Genomic DNA, 13,464 nt, shown 5'->3' with positions numbered 1-13,464 from the left:
CAGGGGTGCTTAATAACACTGTTGCTGGTAACAGGAAACCTTCACTGTCAGGAGCTTATTTATGTTTTTGACTAAAGAACATTTCTAATATAAATATGTAAAGGATCTTTTGAACATGAGGCTCCTTCTGAGGTCCCCAAGACCACCCACATGTTTGTTGATTCACTAGAAAGACTCACAGGGCAAAACAGATAGTTGTACACATGGCTAAGATTTATTACAGTGACACAGCAAGGAGGTACAGCCAGATCAGTAAGGAAAAAAGACACCGATGAAATCTGGAGAAATTCATGTTCAGGCTTCCTGTGGACCTGATGGACCACACAGAGCGTACTCTCCGCCCCCCAGCAGCAAAAATGCAGTCACATGTGTGGTGTTTCTGTCCAGGAAAGCCCACTAGAGACTTAGTGCCTAAGGCTTTTCGGGGGATTGGTCACGGAGGCACTCTCTGCCTTGCAGTTACTAAAAGTCCAGACTTCCAGAAGGAAAACAAACAGGCATTCAGTGCCCCAAGTGGGCAAAACAGTCTTATTGCTTAGGAAATGTTTCAGATCAGTGCAGTTAACTGTTTACCAGCCAAGTTCCCAGATGCTAGCCAGGTGCCAACCTTGCAGCAAGCAGGCTCTTCTAAGACAGCAACCTCAGGCCCACTATATTAACTCTTTTCTGCACAGAGACCTATTCCTTAACTGTAGCTTTAATTATTTTCCCCATTACTTTCAAAGACCTATGATTCAGTTAACTTTTTTTGTTTTAGAAAATGTCAATTCACTCAGAAAAATAATGATGAAATTTCTCTTGAGTATTCCATTGTAATATTTACAGTATTTACAAAAGGCATCTAAGTCTTCACTTATTTGAATGATGGATAAATCTATATTGAGTGCTTAGGAGTTCACAATGTGTACACTGATTATACTCTCCAATCAACGTCTTTATGAGAATATATTTATGGGGAAAGAAAAGATAATTTTGTTAAAAAGAAAACCTGGAGAGTGTAAAGTATGTTTCCGTGTAGATTTTAAGTAGACCTTCAGGCTCTAAGGAATAAAAAAAATAAATCGTTATATAACCCAATTCTTCCGGGCTGTCTGTTATCCATGTAGATTGTTGAAAACAAACCACCCCCATCTTTGTCAGTTTAAAAAATAATGAGCTTTAAACCTATAATGATTACTTGTGGAAACACAAAAGGAAGAACAAAAAAAACAATCAATTATTTTACAACCAAACAATTTAGAGAAAATAACTGTATGTAAATTAACCATGTTTAAGCACAGTAGTCTGAGTTATTTCAGTTATTTCGAAGCAAAATGCACTCAAGAAAATCAACCCAGCATACTGGGTTTCATCTTTTATGCTGTCTCAAAATTTGATTGTGAATTTCTGTAGCCATGGTTGCCACGAAGTTTGGTGTGTGTGTGTGTGTGTGTGGTGAATATATATATATATATATATGTAAACACACACATTATTTTTATTGCTTTGACATTTGGGTGACTATTTCTGTTACACTGTACATTGTCGAATTATCTGGCCCTTACTGGTAAACCAGAAAAACAAAAACAAAAACAAAAAAAAACCTGTTGCCATCAAGTCAATTCCAACTCATAGCAACTCTACAGGACAGAGTAGAACTACCTCATAGGGTTTCCCAGGAGCAGCTGGTAGATTCAAACTGCCGACCTTTTGGTTAGCAGCCAAACACTTAACCACTGTACCACCAGGGCTCTCATGTATATTATATTCATGAGAATTATGAAAATCATATATAGGACAAGAAAATGATTATATAAATAGAATGTTATTTTATGGTTAAAGATACTAAATAAAATCTGTCACAAAATACGAATTTATTATATAAAATTGAGACCAGTGAATTCTATGTAAACAAAATTCAGTTACCTTTTACAGTCAATACAGTTGTGAGTTTTTCTTCAGATCTGTTAAGCTGTTTAGGTACTTCTTGTTTTCAGCTCATATGGATCCCATGTGACAAAGTAGAACTGCTCCATAGGGTTTTCTTGGCTGTAATCTATATGGGAGCAATCTGCTTTCACCCACAGAGCTCCTGGGTGGGATTGAATTGCCAGCCTTTCAGTTAGCAGCGGAGTGCTTAACTGTTACGTATGGAATAACCAGGTTGGCTGTTTAGCTAGGCAACTATGATGCAGGGAATGTGATTCAAGGAATAATTATAATGAAGTCCCATGTAAACCAAGTCCTGTAAGGAGGAAAAGGTAGGCACAAAAGGGCAATAGGGTCAATGAATTTGATGCCTCAATTAAGATTTTTTTTTAATTGACAGGATGGGGTATTGGACTATGTAAACCGGAGGTATTAGAGGCAGGGTTGGAGTGTGCTTAAGATATCAAACATATGGTCTCAGAGGTGGGTAGCTGAGGGTTGAGGAGGTAAGGATTATTGGAGATGAGGTACTAAGAGGCCAAGGCACTGACATCATCTATGTGAAGACTAGACGACAGAGGTAGGGGTGAGGAAAAATATTGATCCAAGTGCTGAAGTATTTAAGGACTGCGAGGGAGTTTCAAGATCAGTAAGCGAGGGTGGTTTATGCAATATCGTGCACTTGAAACGACCAAGGGATAGTCCTATTTGCTTGCCTATTTCAGAAGATTTTTGTGACAGCCAAATGAAATATTGTCTGAGGAAGCACCATAACCCCCTGAAACAGATACAAAGTAGTGCTCTGCATGTAATTAAGAGCCCTTAGTTTCACTGATGCTTCGTGCCCATGTTTCTTTGCCTACAAAATAAGGATAAAGATAGTATCCTCTCCTGCTTCAGAGAGATTAGAAATTAAGTGAGACGATATATATAAAGTTGTTTTTAGGCTTTAGAAAGAAAGAACTTTCTCTGACCAGGGTTGAGAGTCATTGTCTAGCTTTTGAGAACTCTGTGCAGCATGCTGGCACTCTGGATGGCACCCTGAATGTCAGATAACGGTTTTCTCTGTCTTTGATTTCAGACATTTCAGCAGTCCTCTCTGCAGCACAAATCAAAGAAGAAAAGCAAAGGTAAGAAAAGGCAATAAAATATTTACCTGCTGTTTTGCACTCTGTTAACCACAAGCACACTTCATCCAGCGTGGTCTAGAAGAGCACAACCCCCTAGTACGAGAATTCCAAAGACCAGCTTCTCCTTCAGCTCAATTATGATACAAGGTACCTTTTACAACAAATAGTCTCAACAGGTTTTGAGACTGGGATTACATGTTTCTGATTAAATTATGTGTTGCTTATGTGGTGTAAGAAGTATTAAAGATTTCTGTGTTTTTCTTTTCTGATACAATGTGAAAATGAGAATTGAGGTTAAGCACGCAGACTTACTTTTGTGATTTATAGATTAATCTAACATCCTACCTTGTACAAAACTTAAAGAGCATTTTCACTCACTGTTACCTGTAGGTCCTATAGCAGGCAAGAGTAAAAGACGAATTTCTTGTAAAGATCTTGGCCGTGGTGACTGTGAGGGCTGGCTCTGGAAAAAGAAAGATGCTAAGAGTTATTTTTCACAGAAATGGAAGAAATATTGGTTTGTCCTAAAGGATGCATCCCTATATTGGTATATTAATGAGGAGGTAAGACATACACAAATTTTCTTTTCTCATTCATTTTCTAATTCAAACAATAGCCTAACTACAAGGAATACACATGGAAATTTGATATAGATTTTAAAATGTCTTCCTTTTATTCAAAGTTTCAAATTTTTTTCCTTTGTTTTTTGGGGCAGAAAGTCCTTTAGTAATTTAAGTAAATTAATATCACCCAGTCGCTATGAGTCGGAATCGACTCGACGGCACTGGGATTTGTTGGAGGAAACTCTGGTGGTGTAGTGGTTAAGAGCTACAGCTGCCTAACCAAAAGGTCAGCAGTTTAAATCCACCAGGTGCTCCTTGCAAACCCTGTGGGGCAGTTCTCCTCTGTCCTATAGGGTCTCTGTGAGTCTGAGTCAACTCGATGGCAGTGGGTTTGGTCTTTTAATTTAATTTATTTAAATCTATTTCAATGTTTCTTTAAAAAAAAAAACTAATAGACTAGCTTTGAAAAAATCTACAAGTATTCATTTTATTTGTCCAAATTAAGGGTGGGAGGGTTAAATAATACATCTGGATTGTTCTTATGATTTCCTGTTTCATTTACAGTACCTCAGATTTATATCCAGAGCAATTGTATCACAACCTATCACATATCACAGCAGATGAGCCAAGAGTATATCTTCTTTATTGATATTCCCTCAACTCTACATTTGCTTTGATTCTTAGCCATAAGCATCTTTCATTAACTTTATTAGTTTTTTTCAAAAAAAATAATATCTGTTATTACTTGTTTGTTTTATCTAAAAGTGTAGATGGGTTCACATGGTTTGCTGGCTGAAGTCTTACATTAATGTATTATGTTAAGATATTTATTAATTTGCATTTGAAGATTAATTTTTGAAATAAAATTTAACGTTTTATGCCTATAATTATAATATACACTATCTAGAGAATTATATGTTCCCTAGACTTTTTTTTTTTTTTCTAGACAGGGTGTTACGTTAAGAGAGTGGACTCAGGATTTACACCACCTGAGTTACTATGCCTCAGTTTCCTCATCTGAAAAGATGGGGATAATGATAGTGCCTATCTCACTGGGCTAGCATATGAATAAATGAATCAATCCATGTGAAGCCCACTTAAAACATTGCCTGGCACATAGTATGTGCTCAATAAATATATATTATCAGTAATATTTTCACTTTGACTTACTTCATTTTTAAACTCGGATTAAATATTTTGTTGTTTAATGTGAATGTTTATTATCTATACAGAAAGATTTGGTTATTTTCTGTACTTTTGATATTTTTTGTGATAATCGTACAATTTCCTAAAAATGAAAATCCTGTATTTCATAAAATGTGTTTTAGGTGCAATAAACAAACTATGATTTTACCTACATTTTCATTAAAAACCAGATATTTATTAAATAGTTTTTATATGCCAGTCAAGTAGTATCAAGGTAAAGTGTCACTATGTTTCTGTTTGTTGTAAGGTCACTTGTAGATTTGTTTGCTTTATACTAGTTTATATTCTATCTTTCAAAGTTTAAATGATGAAAAACCATGTACCCTTCTTATTGAACAGTAGCTAACTTTCAATGAGAGTTATAGTTACCATGTGAGAGGTGAGTGAAAAATTTTGTTGTATACATCGCAGGAAATATCCTATTGTGATACTTTCTTTTTTTTAGGAAAAATGTAAAAAAAATTCTTATTACATCATTATGAGGAGATAATAACTACTTCCAAAATATTTAAAATTGTTCATAAAGATTAAATTTTTAAATTGAAGACATCACGCGTAACATAACAGAAATCAAAGTTAGAAAAGGATTTGAAAATATTGTGTTTGCCTCAAGATTGGAAGAAAAAATTCAAATATTGAGAAAGTTTAATATTGCTCTTTTTCACAACACATTTCAATCACTGTCAGTCATCAAATATTTATTAATTAGTTTTCCATAGAAACTTAGCATTGCAAGAAATCTTTTATTTTTTATTTATACACACATGCACCCATACACATATGCATACATACATGCACACTATAAAAATGAGATTATGCCCCCATCCACTACCTCAGAAAAAAATCTCTATTTTTTTTTTCTTTGAGGTAGTGGATGGGGATATAATTTCATTTGAACTTGGTATATCAGGAGCCATGAACTGGTAAGGCATAGATCAAATAAAAGTTGGGGAGAGTCGAAGTCTGAACTTGATCTTGAGCATGAGACGGGATACAGTGATAAAAGGGTTTAGGCAAAGATAGTCTCAGCCTAGTTGGGATAACTTGTTTTTCCCATCTAGCTTTACCAAGAGGAGGATTCTGTGCAGTAAACTTTCTAGGTGAACAATGATATATTATACATATATTTATATATAGCATATGTGCCCAAGGCAGATATTTGAAGATCAGATTGATCTCTTATTTCCTTTGTAAAATCTCGAATACATGAAATAATGATGATATCATTTTAAAAAATTATGTCACATTTGAGAAGAGATTTTTTGGAGATGGAAGAGAAGTTGAATTAGTAAGTTTCTCCATATTTTAACATCTGAACATTAAAAATAAAGAATATCACAAGTTGTGGTAAATGTGGGCTAAAGTGATTTTACATGTTCTAAAAATGTATACACTCTGAAGAGAAAAATATTTACAAAACACTTTTAGAATTAAAGAATTTTCTATTTTTGTTTTAATGTAAATTTTTTTAAGTTCTATACATAGTTTATGGTACTCTAAGTGCTCAAAATATACCTTCAGTTTAATCAAATAGAGTAGGTAAGTGTGGAATTCTAGTCTCTAAATGTCAAATTTAAGAAATTAAATGAACAGATTTATTAGTATAGATATTCAAGATAGAGTGTATAGTATCCTCCACTTCAACCTTTGTATGTAATATTCTAAGCAAGATTGTTTCCTCTTTAGGATGAAAAAGCAGAAGGTTTCATCAGTCTGCCTGAATTTAAAATTGACAGAGCCAGTGAATGCCGCAAGAAATAGTAAGTTCATTTTATTTGGGGAGAGGGAGAGAAGAGAATAGGAGGGTTGTTTTAATTTCTAGCTTTTAAATTACAGGATACTTGTCTAATGCTTTCAAACTGAGGTAAAAAGAAAGCAGTTTTGTGGGCAGAAAACTTACTGATTTCTACCATCATGGTAGAAGCATAGTGTATGTGAACTCAGTTTAGATGTTGAGATAATTTTACCCATAAAAATTATTTGGTTCTAACTTATTTCCCAATTTGAAAAAAAAAATAAATGTTCTTTGGTTCCTTTTGCAGTGCATTCAAAGCCTGTCATCCTAAAATCAAAAGCTTTTATTTTGCTGCTGAACATCTTGATGATATGAACAGGTAAAGTGTTACTTAAATTTCAAAATATTTAGAAAGTCAGTTAGGCTTAGAATTCTAGGTTTTCTACATTGATGCTTAGGAAAAAATGTCACTGAAGTTTCTAGATTGACCAGTTTAAAAATAAACTGGGCCCAGTCACAGCTATATGTGGCCATACCTAATTTTAAAGAACAGCATTTAAAAAGTCAAACTCATTGACTATTTGTCAAGTGTATAAAAAAATGTGCCAGAATCCATATATAGTCCCCAAAAAATTCACTGCAAAAAAAGAGATTTTTAATTTTAAAGTCCACTTCGAAAATATGTCTTAAAATGTATATTCCCAGATGGCAAAAAAAAAAAAAAAATGTCCACAAAAATAGCTGACTTTTTCAAGTGCTGAGTACTTATGGCAGAACATCCATCTCAGTAATTCAGGCCTAAGCAAAGTTGGTATTTCTTTCTGTCACCTTTCGTCTATCACTGGACAGGTCTGTACAGCCACCTGATTAGATGACTACATGGTTATTTGGTAGCTCAGGGAAAACATAGATAGATAGACAGACAGGCAGATGGACAGATTGATTGATTTCCTTCATCTACCACGTTAGCTTCATTTTTTCTTTCAGCTTTAAGGAATTTGAGCCTTTCTTCCTTTTCCTTTCCTTTCTCTCTCCTTTTTCTAGAATTATAGAAATTAAGTTTAAGATTTAAAATTTTCCTCTTTACGTAACTTAAGCAGGAAGTGTATATCACATGTCTACTCTGCCTAGAATTAGGGTGAGGCAGTATAGGAGAGTGGTCAAGAGCATGGACTTTGGAACCAGCTCTACCACTTAGTAGCTGTGTAACCGCTTCATGCTGGGTTATTGTCCCTTCTGTAAAGTGGGAATAGTAACCATCCCTTCTACAGAAGTTTTGTGAGGAGTAAGTAAGCACGCAGAAATGGCTTAATAGAACAGCGTCTGCTAAATTGTAAATGCTGTATAAGCGTTTGCTATCAATATATATTCCTTTTATATACTTTTGACTTTTACCCCACTTACCTTTCTTTGGATGTCTCTAAAAAAACCAATAGCCAGGTGTTTTTAAGCACTAAATTGTATAGCTTCATAAATAGCTTGAACACACTAAATGATCTTGTTCTTTGACATTTGGCAGTACAGGCATGATTTTTTCAAAGCAAGGATGCAAATACAAGGAAATGGCAAAGAAGGTGTTGAGAACACTTGATTAAATCTATTGATATTAATGAGATAATTGAGCCTTTTATGTAGTTCCCATAATCTCCTCTTGATTTGTATAACTTACCATTCTTAAAATTTCATACTAGGTAATCAGAATTCAGAAAGCTTTTTCTCCTTAACTTGTTCTCAAAATGAAAATGTTTATTCACATACATGTGTATATATGAAAAGAGGAGTGAAGTGGTTGTGATCATTTATTTTGTGCTTTAATTATATTATAAAGCTACTGTGCTCGTTACTTACTATTCATCTGACACATGATGAGCCCAGTGTCCTGGGATAAATATGAAGGGAGTTCACATCATGGCCAATGTGAAAATAAATGATGTGCGCTAGAACACAGGCACCTCCATCTAAGAATTATCATCATTTAATCATTCATGATACGTGCTAATCAGGGTCTTTTTAATCGTAGAAAATGGTGGCTTAAATGTTCAGTTTTATGAACTATAAAATCATTCTTGGTCTCCATTCCCTACCCCATGTTAGCAGTAGCTTCAAAGGTGTGCTCATGTCACTACCGCTCTTCCGTAACACTCTTATGGATATATCTGGTTTCTGTATCGCAGAAGCAGCTAAACCAAACCTCTGTGTTTCATTTTGTTGATTTTTCTAAGTAGTGAGTCAAAGAAGAAAAATCAATCTGATCAAAAAAACCTCATTTCCACATAAAACAGTGCTGTTTTCTGTAAGCTTTGCCATGGCGCACTACAACTTTTAGAATTAAATTATCTCCAAAATACTGAATCTTTTATTAAAATTTGATCATGATGGACTTTTATTGATTTGCCTTTGTTTTTTTTCTATTTTTTATAATCATACTCTTGGTGTCCACTTTCAATACATTTTAAAACATATATATTACTTGTTAATAGAAGTGAGGAAGAGCCAGTGTTAGAAATATTTGCAGAGGATTAGTGAGGGATTAGTGATGGGGATAAACACTCTCTTACAGCTTTGCTCATTCACCTGATTGTTACATAACAGCATGCTGAAGGTGTTACTTACTTTTTATGAAAATTTACCATGGTACAGAGAAATATATTTTTCTCTCACATAATTAAGAAAAGATGCCAATGGTCATCCTAAATTTAATTTTCTTCCATAAAATCTGAGCAGATCGCTCAGCTGCTAACCTAAAGGTTGGTGGTTCAAATCCACCCAGCAGCTCCACGGGAAAAGAGCCTGGTAATCTGCTTCTGAAAAAGATTACAGCCTAGAAAACCCTGTGGGGTAGCTCTACTCTGTCGCATGGGGTCACCATGAGTTGGAATTGACTCAGTGGTACCTAACAACAACAATATAATATATACACACAAACACATACATATATGTGTATATATACATACATATATCCTAATGTATGTATATATGTGCATATACATAGATACACACACATGTAATATTAAAACCTCACCTTTTCTGAATAGCTCTAAGTTTGATTGTGAGGTAATGATTTGCAAAAATACTTTTAAGCAACCTACCACCATCCATCTGTTTCCTCCACAGAAATAAACATTGAAACTAAAAAATATGTATATATCCTGTCTGTGTGAAATCTGTGGGGAGAAAATAAAACATTGTATTTCTCAAGTATTCGGAGACTTATTTACTGAATTTGGCCTATATGTTTCTTACTATGCCAGTACATATGTCTTTGTAATTGTGAGGAGTCACCAATAATTATTATTTATACATTTCTTCCATAATTTCTACTCTTATTTCCCTCTCAATACATTATTCTATGTCAATTATTGACATCTTTATTAGAATATTCACCTTAGGCCCAATATCCCCTTACTTATAATTTTTCATTTTAAAGCATTGGTAATGTGGTAAGGTATTGAATATTTAGCTTAATATTAAAGAACTTCATTGTCAGTATGCTTTAAAAAAGGTTCTAAATTCAATACTTGTATCCCTGACCACCTTATCTAAAATAGCTACCCCATCCCTGCCACTTTTGACATTCTAACTTTTTACCTTACTTGTTTTTTTTTTTACAGCAATTGCCAGTACTTAGCATATATTTATTTGTATCCCTATTTATTGTCTGTCTTCCTCCCTAAAATATAGCCATCATTAAGGCAGGTGCTTTGTTTTGTTTATCTCTGTATCCCCAGTACCTAGAACAGTAGATTCTCATGTAGACTCTTAATAAATATTTCTTGAATAAATTAATGCATATGTATCTGCTGTTCATAATAGCCTATAAATACCAAATCATAATTGTATCAAGTGTATAGGTAAACATCTAGCTAGAAAGGACACACTAATCCAAGACAGCACTTACAATTGTGTGGGTTCAGCCTTCCATGGCTGTGCACAGTGGCCTGAGTTTATCCACATACTTTCTGAAGAGTTTTTTTTTTTTTTATATGCACTGAATTTTTTTTCTTAGAAGTAGTTTAAACTTTCAGTTGTCTTAAGTCTAGCAATTCTGGAGCTGGTCAAAGACAGGAACTATGTCTTATTCATTTCTGTATCCTCAAAAAAGACAGGAACTATGTCTTATTCATTTCTGTATCCTCAAAACATAGCTCATCTCTCAGCACATAAAAAAAAAATAGCAGGCATTTAATAAATATTGTGGGATTGAAAAATTAAAGAAGCCTCTTTTTAGTTTTCCAGTTAGTCTCATAAGGGCCACATTGTACTTCAGACCTCTGATAAAATGTAGTTTCACTGAGATAAAAAAAAATAGTAGTAAATACAAGGCACTAGATTAAAATTCAATGATTAATATTCCTTTAGTAGTATTATTATCATCTTCACCCAAAACAGCACCAGGCTAGTCTTTCTCAAGAGTATTAAAATTTACCTTTTAGTACAAAGTGAACCCCTTTCTCCCTATAATAAGCAATAGACTAAATTTTAATTTTGACCTTTTACAATGATTAGTCAATTTTAAAAGGTTATTTGACATGAAGTTGACTTCTTGATTATGGTTTATAATCTTCTGGAGTGTGTGTGTGTGTATACCATGCTGCTGAATTTGTTTGTTCAATTCTTATTTTATTCCGCTTCTACTCCAGTCCCTTCTTTACATCCCAGACATACTTGAGGTGATGATTACATTGTATGTTTTGTCAAAATAAAGTTGGAATGTAAGTGACTTATGATGACAGCTAATTTGGTTTTTGGTTTGGTTATTCTTAAAATTAAGGATTAAATTTCATAGATGTGATTTTAAGATACAACTTTCCTTCCTTTTCAAGATATTCTAAGTATCTAATGCACCATTCAAACCACTTGATATATATGATGACATATATGAGTCACTTCACAGAATGTCATCTTCCACTTGACAGGGGAATTAATCAGACTATCTTAGGAGAAAAAGCTCTCAAATGAAATTTTCTTTTCTTAAAAATATGTCTGGATTAGATTATTCTACAATTCAATGATGTTAACTATACTAGTGATTCCACACTTACCCAAGCTAGTTTGGCAGGTAGGTCCTCCCTTAATTTCTGATTTGGGAAAGTGTTTGGATCATAGCTCAGGATTTACCAGTGGAAAAGTGTCATGTTAGTTTAAAGATTTTATGAGTTGATAATCTGATGCAACGTGAATAGTTGGAATAATGAACACAGGAAAAGCCCTGGTGGGACAAAAGAAGGAGATTGAAACCATACTTCAGGAAGTCCCCTACGTGGGCAATAGCAGCACAACTGAAAGAGGAAAGAAGACTAAGATTTATTTTGAACTTACTATTGCCCATGAAAATAAATTTTCAGGACCTAAGCAGAAGTTAAAATTTGTATATGTTCATTGTGTTTTTGGACATTTTAATACCCTTGTATTTAAAGACAAGTTTCAGAAGTACCCCCAAGATATTTTTCCTCTTGTGTCATTAAACTTAAATGTGCTTCATCAAAATTATTATTTCATAATAGAATTATTATGTTCACTGGCAAGTTCCATAACTCTTCCCCTTATGAGGACAAATTAGACCTGATATTGTTTCAATATCTCTAAAGGAGTGTTTGTTCCGAAGAAAGAGAACAGCAGCAATATTCGGAGTGCTTCTACATTTGAAGCAACAGAATTAATGGGGCTTTGAGCATCTCAAAGCCCTTTCATGTTACAGATGTTAAGAGCGATTTGTGCTCAAGATTTTTCTATTGGAATAGCATCTTTAGTGTGGGAGCAATTTGTACTACATCAACTTAATAGCTCATCGAAGACTCTGTGTGTCAAGAGTAGAAAAGAACACATGAAAAATTACTCCACATATTCTTAAATGTCTTAAATATTTCTAAAGAAGTAAAGTATTAAGAAATTATGATTTTAATATTTGTCTTTTCAGGTGGCTTAACAGAATTAATATGCTGACTGCAGGATATGCAGAAAGGGAGAGGATTAAGCAAGAACAAGGTAAAGGAATTTTTTTTACAATTGCGCTGTAATTTTTTCTTGCCATTATCCTGCAAGATGCAAGGATTCACTGCTGTCACTTGAGAAAAAAAGTGAATATGCCAGTTGTGGTTATTTCTCTTCTGGGCACTCTGTGTCCAGACCATAGCACCTCATAGGTAAGTTTTAGGAAATCGAACAGAAAGAGAATGAACTCTCAAATTTTTTGAGCAGGTAATGTAGAGTTCTCTCCTGTTGGTTGCCCGCTCCTTCCGTCTATTTCTTATGGGGAAAAAATTTTTTTAAACCTATAATTGTATATGGAAACCCTGGTGGCAGAGTGGTTAAGAGCTATGGCTGCTAACCAAAAGGTCAGCAGTTTGAGTCCACCAGGCACTCCTTGGAAACTCTGTGGGGTAGTTCTACCCTGTCCTATAGGGTCGCTATGAGTCGGAATCGACTCGACAGCAGTGGCAAGTGGCATAATTGTATATATTGACTCAGCTCCATGTCCTTGGTGGTGGATTTTTTTTCTGTTTAACAGTTTCATAGACATGTAAGTGACCTTCTACACAAAGAGCTCAAATTAATGATCCCTTCTTCAATATTACTTTCTTCGATAAATTATCTCATTTGGTTATGTTCCTCAGCTCTGTTACTGTATAACTCTGTGTCTTACAGAACTTGCCATGGTATTGACCTCAGATCCATGAAGCACAATGTCATGATGCGGCATTGAAATCTTAACAGTAATAAAAGCTGTGATCACCATTCTAAGATAGATTCCCATTTCCCAAAGAGTGTTTGCTGTATATAACCCTTGGAAACATAATAGTTTTTTGAAGTTATTTGAGAGAGCTTAAAGTTAAAAGGATTCCATAGATGATACACATACATACTTGTAGTTGTCTTTCCAGTGGGCATAGCCAGTTTGTCGGTAGGGAAATTCTGAAAATTC

At 34.4% G+C, this 13,464-nt stretch overlaps 1 protein-coding gene across 7 annotated transcripts in view; it reads left to right on the top strand.

Moving 5' to 3' along the window:
- Window positions 1-13,464, top strand: part of CNKSR2 (connector enhancer of kinase suppressor of Ras 2) — a 276,951-nt gene that overhangs the window by 208,214 nt on the left and 55,273 nt on the right. For all 7 annotated transcript variants that reach the window (XM_049871591.1, XM_049871590.1, XM_049871589.1 and 4 more), the window contains 5 exons: window positions 2,990-3,038; window positions 3,429-3,601; window positions 6,494-6,567; window positions 6,850-6,921; window positions 12,460-12,527. In XM_049871591.1, the coding sequence (XP_049727548.1) occupies window positions 2,990-3,038; window positions 3,429-3,601; window positions 6,494-6,567; window positions 6,850-6,921; window positions 12,460-12,527 (436 nt within the window). The remainder of the gene's footprint in view (window positions 1-2,989; window positions 3,039-3,428; window positions 3,602-6,493; window positions 6,568-6,849; window positions 6,922-12,459; window positions 12,528-13,464) is intronic.

This window comes from Elephas maximus, chromosome X (assembly GCF_024166365.1).
Source record: "Elephas maximus indicus isolate mEleMax1 chromosome X, mEleMax1 primary haplotype, whole genome shotgun sequence".
Taxonomy (NCBI): Eukaryota; Metazoa; Chordata; class Mammalia; order Proboscidea; family Elephantidae; genus Elephas; species Elephas maximus.
This window is presented reverse-complemented; position numbering and strand designations above follow the sequence as displayed.